This window comes from Drosophila ananassae, chromosome 3R, assembly GCF_017639315.1.
Source record: "Drosophila ananassae strain 14024-0371.13 chromosome 3R, ASM1763931v2, whole genome shotgun sequence".
NCBI lineage: Eukaryota > Metazoa > Arthropoda > Insecta > Diptera > Drosophilidae > Drosophila > Drosophila ananassae.
Window position 1 is genome coordinate 10,113,407 of NC_057930.1, and position 15,822 is coordinate 10,129,228.

Below are 15,822 nucleotides of genomic sequence, written 5' to 3' on the forward strand. Positions count from 1 at the left end.
AGCTGGGTATATAGTGATCAGAGGCTGGCTCAAAAGGGGTTTACTAATCTATGAATATATTTGAGGCCTATGGGTCCTAGAAGCTTCTTAAAACTTAGAAAATGTTGAAATTTAACAAATCTTCCATAGAATCGGACGCAGTTTGCTGACGTTAAAGTCAAAATTTTAATATTTAATGCTTGTGATTTGAAAGTGGATATATTTTCTATTTTTCATACAAATTTTAGCCTTTAAAAAGGGGTTTTAAAAAGCCACACGTAGTTATAATAGTTTATGTGGGAGAATAACCAGGCAAAATCAATAGATACAACATTAAAGGACTTAACAAATTAACCAAGGGGATGTTGAATCAAAATAAACAAAAAAATATATCTTCCATCTATACTATAACATGTAATATATCTACTATAATATCATTAATACATATCTATAATTATAGATATAATCTATGACTTTCGTATTATTATAAATTACAAAACCCCTCTTAATCTACCGCTCTGGAGTCAATCGACTATCAATTGAATCGCTTGATCTGTGCGAACTAATGCCGTGAAAATGCCAGGCTGTGACGTGCCGAGTGCGTCTAGTGAATCTATAATGCCAGAATGCATTGGCACTATAAATAGAGTTGCTGAGACCCCAGGTATATAAAACCAGGTAGCTGGATCGAACAGATCAACAGAGTGCAATTGCCAGTAGAACCGATAGCTTCTCTAGCTGCAGCTGATCTAATAAATCGACCAAAGATGTGGACTCAACTTTTCGCAGTTCTCTTGTTGGTGGCCACATTAGGTGAGTTTTCTTCGAACAAAATAATAAAAAATAAATAAATAATATTTCTTTATAATTTAGCCCAAGGCAAGCCCAGCGTAATTGAAGTCGAGGGCAATTACGATGCCGAGATGGACGAGTTTATGAGCACTCTTACCAATCTGGATGACATACCCACTGGGTTAGGCGCCAGATCTGACATTTCTACCCAACCCGAGGCGGATGACATCCTCCAAAATCTTGACGATGAGTACGAGGGAGCCAAGCTTGAGAAGTGGAATCAGTGCGACAAGGATCTCAGCGAATCGCGGGGCATTGGAAAGTTTTTGGATCTGGCCTTTGTCAAAAAAATAGCCAGCAATCTGAATCCATTCTCCAGCAAGAAGCTGAGAATGCAGTTCTACCTCTTCAAGCGGGAATTCCCCCAATGCGGCCGGGAGCTCGACTTCTCCAATGAGCAAAAATGGAAGCGTTCCGGTTTCAATGCTTCTCTGCCCACCAGGCTGATGGTCCATGGCTGGATGAGTCAGTCGCGGGGCTCTTTCAATAGAGACATTAAGGATGCCTATCTGAAGAAGGGGGAGTACAACGTGATCGTGGCCGATTGGAGTGCCAGTTCCGCAAATATCAACTACTTCTCAGTCGTCACTCTGATCGAAACCTTTGGCGCTCAGTTGGCCCAGTTTGTGAGGAGCCTGCATCGGGAGTTCGACGCCGACTTCGATAGCATATACTTGATTGGACACTCCCTGGGAGCCCAGATAGCTGGATCCGCCGGCAAGCGACTGAAACCGGACCAGGTCAATACCATCTTTGCTCTGGATCCTGCTGGGCCAAAGTTCCGTCACCGCACCGCTGAGTTCCGGATCGATCCCACCGATGCCAAGTATGTGGAGTCCATGCACACCAGTGCCAACTTTGGCTTTCGCCGACCCACGGGCAGTGCCACGTTCTATCCGAACTATGGTGCCTACCAGCGCAGCTGCTATTACCTGGGGTGCTCCCACATCCGATCCTATCAGATGTTCGCTGAATCCATAAACTCGCCGCTTGGATTCTGGGGCACCCCCTGTGTCCGGGAGGAGGGCAAGTGGAAGTGCGATCAGAGCAGGAGGCAAACAGTCCAGATGGCCGGAGAACCATCCCTCCACAAAGAGGGGATCTTCTACGTGAGGACCTCGTCGAGTGATCCCTTTGCCCTTGGCAAGTCGACGGATTAGGATTAGAGTTATTTGAATAAGTGCCTCAAATGTGATTTTATTTTATAAAATACATAATTTATTTTAAATAAATTTAATGGTAATTTTAATAATACTCTTCTCGCTCTGGAAAATATCTTAATATCAACTTAAATGTAGTTTTTCCCCCAACTAGCCGGCCATTTGTATGACCACTTCAACTAGCTTATCTTCCAAGCCATATTGCAACGTAACTTTCAGAAGTTTCAGGCTGAAGAGGTAAGAAAAATTTGCAAAATGGCCGTAATGGAAATCAAAGCGCTGCATGCCCCCAGAAGGTTCTTTTTAGAGGGAGTGAAGCAAAACCAATGAATATGCAAACGGCAAAGTGTGAGAAAGTCGCCGAATAATTAAAATCGAGCAGGAGAATATTTTTTTTGCCAAGACGATGGCAATGGCAAGTTGTTCTCCTTGGCCGGATTAGAGATACCCGGCAAACAGTTTACGGCGGACAATTAAGTGTGGCCCTTAATCTGTCTGTCGTAATTATGGCGACGCGGCGTGTATTTATCTGCAGCAATTAACGCCGCCAAGCCAGGGCCAACTCTCATATTTCACACGGCCAAAGATGCGCCATTGGCCCAGACACTTTCTAACTTTAATTAAAACTAGATAAAAAGCCAATTGCATAGGGGCCCCAACACAAATATATTTTTATTGGATATTACATTTTTTTTGGCTAATCATTCGCCGGGTTTCTGCACCACAATAATGATGTAGCTCTCCGATGGCACTATGACGACCTCGTGCTGTTTGGTGCGCAAGCGTATGGTCATCAGCTCGTTGTTTGCGTCCAAACTGGACACCATCTTAGCCGCCTTAGCCGCCAAAGTGTGGACCACAGCGGCGTAGTGCACCGTCAAGGTATAGTCCATAGTCGTCTTAATAGGAATGGCAAAGGGATCCAAAATTATAATGCCAGCAACATTGGGATAACTCTGGTAGCGTTTCAATATCTCCTCAATTTCGGCAGACATCTTTTAGGAAATATATATAAGTACCCACTTTTCGATTTTATTTGTCCAAGTTTAAAATGTGATTTGAACTATAACTTTGTATTTATTATAAAGGATAACAAAAGGCACACTATGATATACCAATAATAACATTTTTAGATTTTAGACATTTTTTTAAGCTCTCCCAGATTTCCAAACCAAGCAATCTATGACAAATTTCTGTCAATGAAAATTTCGACCTGGTCATGAATCTCTGGAGACAAATCATTTCTATTTCTGGTTTCGGACTGTAAAGATCTCTAAAAACAAAAAACACAAAAACCAAAAAAAGTTTTTCTGGAATCAAAATTTTTAGTGAAAACTTTCGATAAAAAAAAAATTATAATGGAGTACGGTAATGGTATGCAATTTGGTGGCTACGGCCAGGGCGGCGAGGTGAGAACTTAATTCTTTTAAATTTAAATCAGTTATTAGTATTATAAATATATAGGGCTATGAAATGAACTATGACCAGATGGGCACCAGCCAGGGATTCGGCCAACCTGCCGGTGGCTTTGGACAAGAGTCCAGGAACATGCAAAGTGGCGCCGCTGCTCTCGGTGGCCCCGGATATCGTAGTCCTCTACGTTATCAGAAGATCATGCGCGAAATGAACTCTCGCAACGGGCTCTAGTAAGTCCACATATCATCACATCTTAGTCCTTTATATAAATATAATAAAATATATCCATAGCTCCCCCATGGACCAACAGCGTGGTGGAGGACAGGGAGATTACTACAGCTCCTTGCCCGGAATTGGTGGCGCCGAGGGCCAAATATATCGTGGAAACCGTGGAAACGGCAGCAGCAACCAAAACTCTTACTTTTAGTCAAAGATGTGCACTCACTAGATATTGATATTATGGTTTAAAATTGAAACGTGTTTGCCTATAAATAAACATTAAATATTATATTTTTTTAAATATTGGCTACTTTATTTTTAATGATTGAGGGTTGGATCTGGTAAAAACTAGTTGGTTTTCTATAGTGTTTAAATAATCATTAGTAAAGGATATATTTGATATGATATATTATATCATTAATGTAAAGGAATGTTTTTAATATCCATAATATAATAATTCCAGAGAACATATCAGTTTTTTTGAAAACGAAAAATTGCTTTTTAGCTACTTTTAGTCCAATTAAAGGCACTTTTTTATTTACATGGAAAAACTACAATGGAATTTTATTGTGACAGATGTTTTTCCTTCGAATTACCTTCGAAATTTTCACACGGAAGCCAAACGAGGCTAATTTTTTTGGACCGATTACGATGCATTGTATTCCACAAATCATTTTAAAACAACAAATCCTCAAAGACTTAAATCTTAAATACGAGTATTATTGGTAAAATATGATAAGTATCACACAAGATATATATATATATCAAGATTATATTATTATCAAGATTAATAATGTCAACTACAAAAGTGTAAAGATTACTTACGTTTAAGGGACAACTATGGTTCATATTCATGAAGGGCTTCATGGCTCCATAAAAATAAAAGAAAACATTTAAGCGACTTGGATGTTTCAAGAAGTGACAAAGATCAACGGTTACGTTGAATAAAAATAGATGGTAGCCGGAAAGTTTTTTAAAAACGGAAAAATTGACGCTGATTTCTTTAACGGGCAGCTTAAAAATGTCAAGATGGACCGAGGCTCCTATTTTGCCACGCCCCAAAACCTTTAGACGACATATTTTCACTTCCACGTATGATAAGTCCGGGAAGTCGCACTTTAAGTTCGTGTGACGTGTTTTTATATCACCAGGAACTATGGCTATGAAGGATAATCCCAAAAGACTAATAAATCCGATCTTCATGGCGACAATGTTACCAGCAGAATGATTCGGAAAATGGTTAGGTAATTATTTTCATATTACAAGTTCACAAACAAATATTATAACTACGCAGGTAATTATATGGTAGTTTGGAAAAAAAATTGTAGTTACAGCTACTTCCTGTTGAAACAACATAGTATCAATTATGGCAAATATTTAACATCATTAGCTTTCAAAAAGCAGAAGATTGAATCAATTTTATGCAAAAATATAAATATTCAACCAATATTAATTTTTCACAATTTAGGCAGTGAACCATAAACCAAACTAGAAGACATTTAATTTTTAGGTACTTTTATTGCTAAATATTCAAATTGTTATTCTATTTAAAAAAAGTAAACTCTTATAAATTTATATTAATATTTAAGTCGAAAAAGGCCATAGTTTTAAATAATTGTGTAGCTTAGAATTTTATAATTATTTATGTCACTTGTGCTTCATTTATACTAGTTATCAACGTTTATATCCAAATACGAAGTTATGGTTCCTCGCACAACGTTTTCCGTGATAAATGTGATTAAAAACATGTAACTGCCGACTGGGACTGGGATCTTAGAGAACATCTGATCACTCAGAACAAAGTCCTTTAATATGAAATCGTGCTGTATGTCGAAAAAGATAAATAATGTCAACTACAATAGTTTTGAGTATACTTACGTTTAAGGGACAACTATGGTTCATATTCATGAAGGGCTTCATGGCTCCATAAAAGTAGTAGAAGACGTGGAAGCGATTTGGATGTTTCAAGAAGTGACAAAGATCCACGGTTACGTTAAATAAAAATGGATGGTAGCCGGAAAGTTTTTTAAAGACGGAAAAATTAACGCTTATTGCTTTAATGGGCAGCTTTAAAAGTTTTAGATTGACCGTTGCTCCTATTTTGCCACGCCCCAAAACCTTCAGACGGCATATTTTCACTTCCACGTATGAGAAATCCCGGATTTCGCACTTTAAGTTCGTGTGACGTGTTTTTATATCACCAGGAACTATGGCTATGAAGGATAATCCCAAAAGACTTATAAATCCGATATTCATGGCGACAATGTTACCAACAGAATGATTCGGAAAATAGTTAAATAATTATTTTTATATTTAAAATGTTCGGGAGTCATTTTTTCAAAGTATTCACTAAACATTTTTTAATCTTTATTTAAGTAGCAAAGCATTAAATAAACAAATAAACTCCTATATATGTATATAATTAAGTCGAGATAACACAGGCCAACAGAAAAAAAATCTCCATACATAATTTCACCTGCTCTCTAACCTTTAAGCACCCCTGAACCAAAGTCCAGAACAAACATAGGTTCTATCACCTACCGTTTCCGCGGTACACCTAAGAGAAGAAATTGATCAAATTTTACGATATATTGAATTATGTAGGCCGTGTAATGGCTATGACCATCATTGTTTCCAGTACATATCATTTTTGAAATGTATGTGTACCAACTAAAATTCAAAAATGGTATCTAGCAGTTACCATATCTTTGGAATACTCATCCAAAGTTGAAATCTCAGATTTTCTACGTTAATTTTTGGTCTTCTATGATTTTTTCCCAAACATTTTTCTATGGAAGATTTTTATTTTCTTATTGAAATCAGTAGATCATACCATGTACCATGATCATACCAGAAATAATTTTATTGAATTTATTATAGGTGGTTAAACAATATTTTCGTCAATTAAATTGGAGTTTTTAATCTCATATTTTCAAAAAGTCATGGCTGTCTACTATTTCTGTAAAGTTTTACTAAACAAGCTGAACCTGCAATAGATACGTTTTGAACATAGAAACAGTTTTTGATAGCCATGACTTTTTGAAAATATGAGATTAAAAACTCCAATTTAATTGACGAAAATATTGTTTAAACATTGTATGATCTACTGATTTCAATAAGAAAATAAAAATCTTCCATACAAAAATGTTTGGGGAAAAATCATAGAAGACCAAAAATTAATGTAGAAAATCTGAGATTTCAACTTTGGATGAGTATTCCAAAGATATGGTAACTGCTAGATACCGTTTTTTAATTTTAGTTGGTACACATACATTTCAAAAATGATATGTACTAGAAACAATGATGGTCATCGTCATTACACGGCCTACATAATTCAATATATGGTAAAATATGATCGATTTCTTCTCTTAGATGTTCCGCGAAAACTGTGGGTGATAGAACCTATTCTTGTTCTGGACTTTGGTTCAGGGGAGCCTAAAGGTTATGGAGCAGGTAAAATTATGCGTGGAGGAAAAAAAAAGTTGGAAATTGTCGGCTTGTATAATCGTACAATAAATAACTTTAGAACATATAAATTTTTATCATAATTTTTCACTTTATACAATCTGAGTAGGCTTTTGTTGAAATTTTTCTAAACCACGAAAAATATTAGCAATCTAGTAACATTTGCCTTTAGGATGTCAAACGAGTTGGAAATTCCTTTGGACTAAGATCATTCGAGTTTTACTTTCTGCCAAATTAGAACCAGAAAAAAAGTTAAAAAAAATTTTCTTAAAATTTTTAGTATCTTTTCGTTCAAAATCAAATCAAAAGAAAAACTGACCCATTAAAATGGACATTGATTTTGCCATGTACGCTCAGCTCTCTGGAATTCCCTATATGCCTACTCCTGAAGAATTCTATCCCGAGGTAACTATCCTACACCCTAATTATATATCCTATAACCCAATAACTTATGTGATTGGAATCAGTTGTCTCGTGGGATGCAGCATCAAGAGCCGGAGCAGCGCCATGGCGACTATCGTCCTCCCACTGCTATGGAGCAGCGTTATGGTGACTGTCGGCTTCCTGCAATGGATTTGGAAATGCCACGGGACTATCAAAATCGTCAGGCCCCTCCAATGTCTATGCAACATGAGTACTTCGATAAGTACTATCAGAAGCAGCCGCGGCCTAACGACAATATGTCTGATGGCTTTCGTTCCAATCCTTACAATCCTGTTGGTTATCAGAGTCCTTCAGAGTATCGTTGCATGGCACGTGGACAGAGGCGAGCTAAAGAAATGATGTCACGTAATGGGTTGTAGTAAGTTTTTAAAAAAATATATTAATTAAGGGATTAACTATTATGGGATTTCCATAGTTCACCGATGGATGCTTCTAGCACCCAAAACAGCGGAGGAGATTCCAGTTACTTTCCTAATTATGCCACTGGTTAGTAAAGATAATACTTTGCTATAATTATTCAAAAAGATAATTAAATTTAATTTTTAGATTATAATGGACGAATGCAGCACCAACGCAGGCATTCATTTTGGTGAAGAACAGCCTTTTCTTACATTTAAAATATTTTTGGTCGTTGTTTTTCTTTTAGTGTGTTCCGAGTTGTTGAATCTTATGCGAAAAAATATATTATTCTAAAGGAATTGCATTTTTATTATTATTAATCTGGTATTATATGTAGTAGTTTTCGATCAAGACACAGGATAAAACACATCTCTGTGATCCTATTATTCGAAATGATCAGTTCTGCATATATTACCCTAAGGATTAGGAATTACTCTCATTCCTTGTGGGTAATTAACGTTTATTTTATGGCCATTTGCCATTGTATAGAACCAACGCATCCTGCCCTGCCCCACCCTATATGTCCTTTAGAAAATCATGAGGAGAGCAGGGGAATTGTGGGTGTGAGTGGGTGGGTGGGTGGTTGGCTCAAGTCACCCAAGCCAAACAAAATGCAATGAAGGATTAAAATAAGAAAGATGTGCAAATAAAATATTTTACAAAGCGGACAACGAGGACAACTTTTTGTCCAGGACTGCTGGTGGTTTTCAGGGTATGCTGTGGTGGGGCAGGGACTGTGGGTGTGATGGGGTCCGAAATGCGAACGGAACATGTCGATGTGGAGTGGGACAGAGACAGGGACACAGACAGAGGCAGAGACAGAGACAGGGACAGAGAGAGGAAGACACCGAGACGGACTACAACAAACAATGGCAACCAGACTGAAGCTTGGACTTGCACCGCTCAGGGATCGTGGTATCAGTGGGTGGCGAGGTGGTTGGCTTTGGTTTGAGTTTTCCATGGGCGTATGCCAAGAGCGGAGAGGTGGGTGGAGGGAAGGTGAGGGAAGCCGGGTCGGGTCGACACTGCATGGTAGCATTGTCAAAATAAATCAATCGGTTTTATGTTGTTTTCTGGAATTTCGGTTTTGTTGCTTTGTTATTTTGTTGCCACCGCCCAACGCTGCCACCGTCGACATCAGGATGCCCCGGTGTGGAACAGTTGCAGGATCTGGCGCTGCTGCTGCAGGACCAAGAACAACTACAGCTTCAGCTTGCGGTGGCATAAATCAGTTGGCCGTTGGACCCATTTATGAAAGGATAAACCCAGCACACACACACACATACACCCCAACAAATACTAAAAATTCAAGTGAGTTGTGAGAGTAGCGGCGGGCTCATAAAAATGCATAAGTTCCAAAAAATTGTATAAATAAAAATACAAATTTTTCGTTAGCCCCTGCAAGCCAATAATTCAAGTTACCTCCCAACCAGCTAGAAATTCTCTGATTTATCTCGAGAGGAATTAAGATGTCTCAAAAGTTCCAGCGGGCAACATTAAAACATCATCCGTGGAAAAGACTCTAAAATAGGTTTCGGCAACTCCTTTCGAATTCCCTCTATCAGCTCTTCATAATCGTTCACACTTCCTCTGCTGGTAACTTTGGTTTTGTGGTGATGGAACTGGTAAAGGGGGGAGCCCGGCCAGATGGTTTAACGAAACTTTACTGGATCTCTTTGGACGCGTCTAAAGTGATTTCCTTTTAGGATTTTCAAAAACTTTCACCAAAGGTAAGTAAACATCGCCCTCATCCACACACATACACTTTAGTCCTGGTAGTCCTGTCTCACCACATATGAATCTGGGCTGGGTCCGAATCCTTGGCCCTTCTCTCTAATGAAGCAGAATCCGCTGGCGCATTTGCCTCGACTCTTTAATCCTTAATAACTTTTGAGCAAGTGACTTTACAACGCACACAAAATGTCCAAATTCATCATATTTGTGTTGGCATTGAATGTGGGATTTGTGGGTAGAGGACCCTCCCAGAGGACTTATCCTTTCTGGAAGGAGAAAAATTGAAAAATTGGTAAAGAGGTGCATGATGTTTGGTTCTTGTACTTTTCAGACAAGAGTCTGCCTTAAACGATTAATTAATAAATAAAATTTTGGAGATAAACATTATTGTTTGAGTCTTTACGGGAAAAAACTTTATTTTCTCTTGGGAAATGAATGTTTATGCGTTAAATTAAAATTGCGTGAAAAATGTGTCCCAAAAAAAAGTCAAGACACGACACCGGCAAGTTACAAAATTGTTTTTAAATTAAGATGGCAATTTTCCCAAGACAAAAAAATAAAAAAAAACTTGAAGGAGGTGGTAGGTAAACTTGTGTTTTGCTTGGTGGCCAAACGAAATTTGATTATGTTCGCGGTTACACTTCATTCGTCGTGATGTTTTTTTTTGCCACAGTGCCACCGTGCCACCTCGCCACCTTTCCACCTTACCACCTTACCACCCTGCCACCCCCAAAGTCAGGACACCCTTACCTCGCATAAATTCTTGTACATCCCCCTTGGCAGGCTGAAACTGCCAGGAATTTATGCGATCAATTAAATTTCTCAAATGACCAAAGGAAAGTTGTTCACAGTTTTTTAATTTTCATAAATTTTACTTAAAAATTGTTCCTTTCTCAAGCATAGTAAATTCGTTGTTATGGCTGCTTAATGTGTCAAGTTTTTCGGTGGCTATCTTTTCGAGAGTTACGATAATGATAATCAGATTTTATGATGATTAGAAATTAGAAATTTAGAGCCAGCGATGAGAATTTATTGTAAATTAGTGGGGATCGTTAGTGGGGAGAGGCTCTAAGATGTCCAGAATGGAGGACGAAAAGGACGCTCTGTCCAGGGAAAGTAAATCAAATGTAAATCATCGACAGAATGGCAGGGCAAGCCGGACAAACTTTCGTCTTTGGCGGAGTCCAAAAATGAAATACAACACATTTTGTGGGGAAACCTTTACAACTAAATGCGGATAATCTGTAAGTTTGCGTTTTGCCCAAATTTATGGGAAACTGGGTGGAGTTTTTCCTCCATATATATGTATTGTTGTTGTTGTGTCTTTTCTTGGGTGCTGGCTCTATATAGTTTTCCCACCGATTTCCCAGTCCCCCTGCACTCCCCACTATCTCTGCCAGCAAGTGAAAAACGCCGCCCGCAACTAAAACATGCGCATTCAATGGGGGAAGCCGTTCGCCTTTCCTTTCCCGACTTTCGCCACCCACTTTCACCCACGCCCCCTGCCTGGCGCACCCAACCCTTCTCTGGCCAATCTTCTGCTGCAATTCATTTCCAGCAGGCAAGTGTGTGTGTAAGGGTGTGCGGAGATTTACCGTTTTATACTTGACATTTCCAAAAGTTTAAGTTTTAATTTATGACACCGCCGCCGCTTTCTATACGAGGCGACAAGCTAAATATGAGCGAATGGGTCGTCCTTAAACAGGATATCTAGCCATTGTCGCTGCTCCCGACTTCTGGCGTTCAAGGGACACGGCTCTCTGGTCTCGGCTCATCTTTACAATTGCTTGAGGACCCTCACAATGCCGTTGTTCAGTTTTTTCTTTGCCGAATCCTTTTCCTGGGATAAGAATTAGTTCGAAAAGATGGAAAACCTGTCAGCAAAAGCAAAGCAATTTTATGGTTAAAATATAACTTTAGTTTGCTGAATGATCATTAGGGGGAAGGATATTATACAGAATGTATAAATAATGTATTGTATTTTAAAATATTTATGGAATGAAGTTCTATATTCAGTAGAATATTTTATAAGGAGAATCAAGGTAATCTAGATCTATGTTAAGGTCGGAAAGGTTTAATATGCGAGATTTTTTTACAAAAGTATGGCGGTTTCTCTAAAATAAATTACAGTCCAAATTAAGGCCATAGTGGCTTAAATACAAATTTTAAAACACTTTCTAGCCAATATTGAAACCATATAGTGTAGTATTTGGAAAAGGATTACCATTTACGATTCAAAAATCCAATTGCCTTCAATCTGAATTCAAATCCCACAAAATTGCAATAGAAAAGTTGCAATTGAAAATTTTGAAAATCGGATCAGATTTTTGTTAACTTATAAGAGAGTTATGGTAACTGGAACGGCAATAAAACAGTTGACTTTGTACATTGAACTAAAACGGTCAATATCCCTTACAAACTAAAAGGATACCCTTCTCATCGTCTTGGAAATCTTCAGAATATCTCATTTGTCGTTCGACAATTTCTGCTGCTGTGACATCTGAACACGCCATGATCCAGGATCTACAGCAGCGCGTCGGTGTCCCCTTCCTAAAAAACGTATACCAGAAAACATAGATTATAACTATCCAATCAATTAATACTAATTTATTTAAAAAGGATATAATATTATATAGTGTTGTTAGATACATACCTTGGAATGAGTAAAGAAATAAAGTGGTGGATGAATGGATCAACATTTTTCCCATAAAAAAGTAGCCATTGGTAAGCGTGTAATTTGCATCTGGAAGTCCAGAATGAACTAATAAACACACCGGAACCAGAGTCAACAAATTGTCGGCTTCTGCGCCACCCCTGCCCCTTGTTGGACAGGGGCTCAAAGGTGAAGTGACTCTGGATGGCGGGGAAGCTATCCGCTGGCATACGGTTAATAGGCGCAACCGCGAGTTCTTGGCTCAAATTGAAAGTTATTTAAGGCAAAAGGTCGGAGACGAGAGCCACTGGGGCCAGAATGGCAGGACTTGGTGGGGCACTCCGTGGGGCTGCCGGCGGAAATTGTTACACGATGCCGCAGGGCCGGGAAAATGGCAACCACAACGGGCAGCACAGTTATTGCCGCAACCGCTCGTTGTTGTTATGGTGCCCATATTCTTTTTTTCCTCCATCCTACAAATAAGATTCGAAAAGTTTATGCCGTTGGCTGTCACGACGCGGTGGAAGATGAAGCCGAAAGGGGAGCACCCTCGACGACCTGCGTGTGATTCGCCGCCAAGAGGGTAACCCCCATAACATGCCCCCAGCTCCAGCTGCCACCCCCTTCCACGTCGTCCAGTGAATATTTAACAAGCGGCAGGAAAAGGAAACCAAAATAGCGCAAGTGTTGCTCAGTTTAATCTATTTCCTGCCTGGACCAGGACTCGGGCCCGATCCTGGGCCCGGGCCCGATCCCGGTCAAAACTTGGCTTAATTCCGACGAGACAAGCTTCCTTTCGCCCTCTTAGACCCTCTCTCAAGTAAATGTATTTTAATATATATTTTTTTCTTGTATTTTTTGGGCAGTGGAAGTTTATTTTGGGTTGGCATTAAGTGACTTCATAAAAAAGCTTCGTTGATAAACTTAAAGGAACATTCAGAGGAATATCATTTTAGGGAAGTTTGGTTATATTTTTAACAACATAATATTATATAAAAAATTTTTATTAGAAATCAATAATCTTAAAAAAAAGTGCAAAGTTTTTCAAACTCAAATGGAAATCATCCAGATAATCACAATCCTCAGCCATTGTTAACCGCAAATCACATCGTCTATAATCGGCCCCAATTCCGAGGAAAACACATCCAGAAACTATTTTATTTGTTTTGTGAATTTTGCGAATGAATGCGCATTTCTGGCGGATGAGAAGAATCCCAAACTCCAGGCCCAAAAAAAAAAGACAAACGCCAAGTGCAAAGCAGCAGCAACAGCACGAACCGAAGATGAAGTTTATTTTATGGTCCTGGCGCTCTAGCCAAGAAGGATATGGGAGTCCTGTTGCCAGCCAGCCACCCAGCTAGCCAGACATTGCATCAGCCAGAAGAGAATGCTGGTGGTGGAGTCAGTTCCACACGTGTGTGTAATCAAATAATTTACCAAAAATCGAGAAATTATTACAAGTGAATTTTTACAAATTCATTTTCCACTTTAGCCCAAGCCCGCTAAAGGAATCTCCTCGCAGACAGCACAAACAAAAACAAAAAAACACAAAAAATATCCTGAAGGCAAAACTTACTCGCACTGCATGCAAAGTGGCTGCAACATCCACAGCCTGCAGGATGTGTGGATTTTCCGGCATTTTGGCGGCATGCCCCTTTTGTTTATTTCTTTGAGATGCGGCAGCGAACAAATGTCCTCCTGCCGGCCCACCGCAGCCTCGATTTTCCAGCTTTGATTGTGCAAACTACTCGACTCGACTCGACTCTACTCTCCAGTTGCATTCCAAGGCAAATCGAGCTTGGTGGTGCCAGGGTGGTGCAAAAATAAGGATGCGTGGGGTGGCCGAGGGTGGTGTGTAGGTGCGGCTGCTACTGCTACTGCTGGAGGAACACGTGTGGGAGCCTGGATCGTATCAATTGTGTGTGATGGTCAAAAGTCATTTCAACAGCACTAAATTATTATTATCTTCAAGAAGTTTTACATGCTCGACAATCATCCAAAATATTCGGCCAACATTTGGCTTGAGGGGGCTGGGGGGCAGGACCTGCGTCCAGTGCAGTACAGGAAGCTTTCATAAAGGATACTTTGGATTTGTGTAATGGCATGGAATGTTTTGATGTTCACCTAAAAGTTTATTCTTAAAAAAAAACCTAGGGGCAGAGATCAACACTTCTAATGCCTAAATTTAACTTAAATCCCCATGCTTTCAACTTAATTAAAATGATAACATTATTATGGAGTGCCATTATTAGACAATTTTTAAAAGTTTGTTAGTCAGGAACTGCGATCCGGCACTTTCTGCCATTCGAATTGCATATTTGCAATTTTAATTAAATCCAAAACGGAGCAGAGCTCTGGCAATTACCAAATGCAAAAGAAATCACTAAGCCAAATTGCGTCAAAAAACGATTTGAAGCTGGCAAATGTAAAAATCTAATGGAAATGTTGCATGCAAAATACAACACAACAAGCAACAAACAGCATACGCAATTTGCAAATGAAAATTGTTTTTGCTAAACTGCCACCGAGAGTGTTCTTCGACTGCGGTTTTTGCCATTCAATTTCTTGACTCTTTCACTTTATTCTGGCTAATTTCGTCTCTAATATCCTTTAGTTGTTATTAGATATTCCTTGGTTTTTTTTTTCATCTTTGGGGTTTTATCCTTTTTTTTCTTTTTTTTCTTGGCTTTTTGGCAGCTGACGTTAAGTGCCGCTAATTGAAATTTCGTTTAGGGCTTTAATTGTCTTGTGTTTTGGCTTGGGGTTTGGGTTTTTTTTCTTTCCTATTCCCCTCTCTGTAATATTTGCTTATTAATATTTTTGGTTTAGGACAATTAGAAGCAACTGTGCACGGATTCGTGTCTACAAGCAGCAAGTGCAGCTATCATAGAGGTTTTTTCGAAGACTTAAGGAGTTGTCAGGGTGTTTGGTTTGTTTTAATTAAGAAGGTTTAATATGGAAATTTAAGAATTGGCTTTTAAACTATAGTATAGGATAGAAAACTTGTGCGTTTCAATAGGCTATTACTGACCAAGGAGGATATCCAAAATCTTAGATTTTTATCCGGACTTATTCCGGCCTCGTCTAACAAATGTACTCCCCTAATGAATAAATGAGGATAGAACACAAATGCCACCTGCTAGGTTAACCAGGACCCAACCGCCACTATCCGCAGTATCCTTTGTCAATATTCATTATACGAGTGCATACTTTCGGGCGCTTGACAAGCGTGGCCCAAGTCATAAAGTTGTCGAGCGAGCGTCTCATAAAACGTGACGATAATCATAATTGATGCTCGAGCCTTGGCCAAAATCAGGTTGGAAAGGGAATGCCGGGGAGGGGGATATTGTTGGCCAAACCAAATTGTAATTTAGTTTGTTGGCCTAACCCCACTCGGCCCAGCCACACCCCTGCCACTAGCCCTGTTGACTTTGCCTGATTTTTGTGTGGTTGCTAGCTCTTGGCCAAATTAAGGGTAAAATTGTTAATTGAAATTTGTGT

General features: G+C 39.2%; 5 protein-coding genes across 5 annotated transcripts; 3 read left to right on the forward strand and 2 right to left on the reverse strand.

Moving 5' to 3' along the window:
* The first annotated feature begins 566 nt into the window (after positions 1-566).
* Positions 567-2,047, forward strand: LOC6506350 (phospholipase A1). Its single transcript, XM_001965120.4, has 2 exons — positions 567-792; positions 853-2,047. The coding sequence occupies exons 1-2, from the start codon at positions 747-749 to the stop codon at positions 1,989-1,991; spliced, it is 1,185 nt and encodes a 394-aa protein (XP_001965156.2). The 5' UTR covers positions 567-746; the 3' UTR covers positions 1,992-2,047.
* A 591-nt stretch (positions 2,048-2,638) lies between these two features.
* On the reverse strand, positions 2,639-3,081 carry LOC6504206 (dynein light chain roadblock-type 2). Its single transcript, XM_001965121.4, has one exon. The coding sequence runs from the start codon at positions 2,984-2,986 to the stop codon at positions 2,693-2,695; it is 294 nt and encodes a 97-aa protein (XP_001965157.1). The 5' UTR covers positions 2,987-3,081; the 3' UTR covers positions 2,639-2,692.
* A 156-nt stretch (positions 3,082-3,237) lies between these two features.
* On the forward strand, positions 3,238-3,927 carry LOC6506361 (RNA-binding protein FUS). The gene is made up of 3 exons (XM_001965122.4): positions 3,238-3,400; positions 3,456-3,637; positions 3,699-3,927. The coding sequence occupies exons 1-3, from the start codon at positions 3,350-3,352 to the stop codon at positions 3,832-3,834; spliced, it is 369 nt and encodes a 122-aa protein (XP_001965158.1). The 5' UTR covers positions 3,238-3,349; the 3' UTR covers positions 3,835-3,927.
* A 1,366-nt stretch (positions 3,928-5,293) lies between these two features.
* On the reverse strand, positions 5,294-5,882 carry LOC6504204. The gene is made up of 2 exons (XM_001965123.2): positions 5,484-5,882; positions 5,294-5,449 (listed from the first exon to the last, which is right to left on the reverse strand). The coding sequence occupies exons 1-2, from the start codon at positions 5,880-5,882 to the stop codon at positions 5,294-5,296; spliced, it is 555 nt and encodes a 184-aa protein (XP_001965159.2).
* Positions 5,883-7,257: 1,375 nt separating this feature from the next.
* On the forward strand, positions 7,258-8,233 carry LOC6506371. The gene is made up of 4 exons (XM_001965124.4): positions 7,258-7,496; positions 7,559-7,893; positions 7,951-8,021; positions 8,082-8,233. The coding sequence occupies exons 1-4, from the start codon at positions 7,419-7,421 to the stop codon at positions 8,126-8,128; spliced, it is 531 nt and encodes a 176-aa protein (XP_001965160.2). The 5' UTR covers positions 7,258-7,418; the 3' UTR covers positions 8,129-8,233.
* The last annotated feature ends 7,589 nt before the right edge of the window (positions 8,234-15,822 follow it).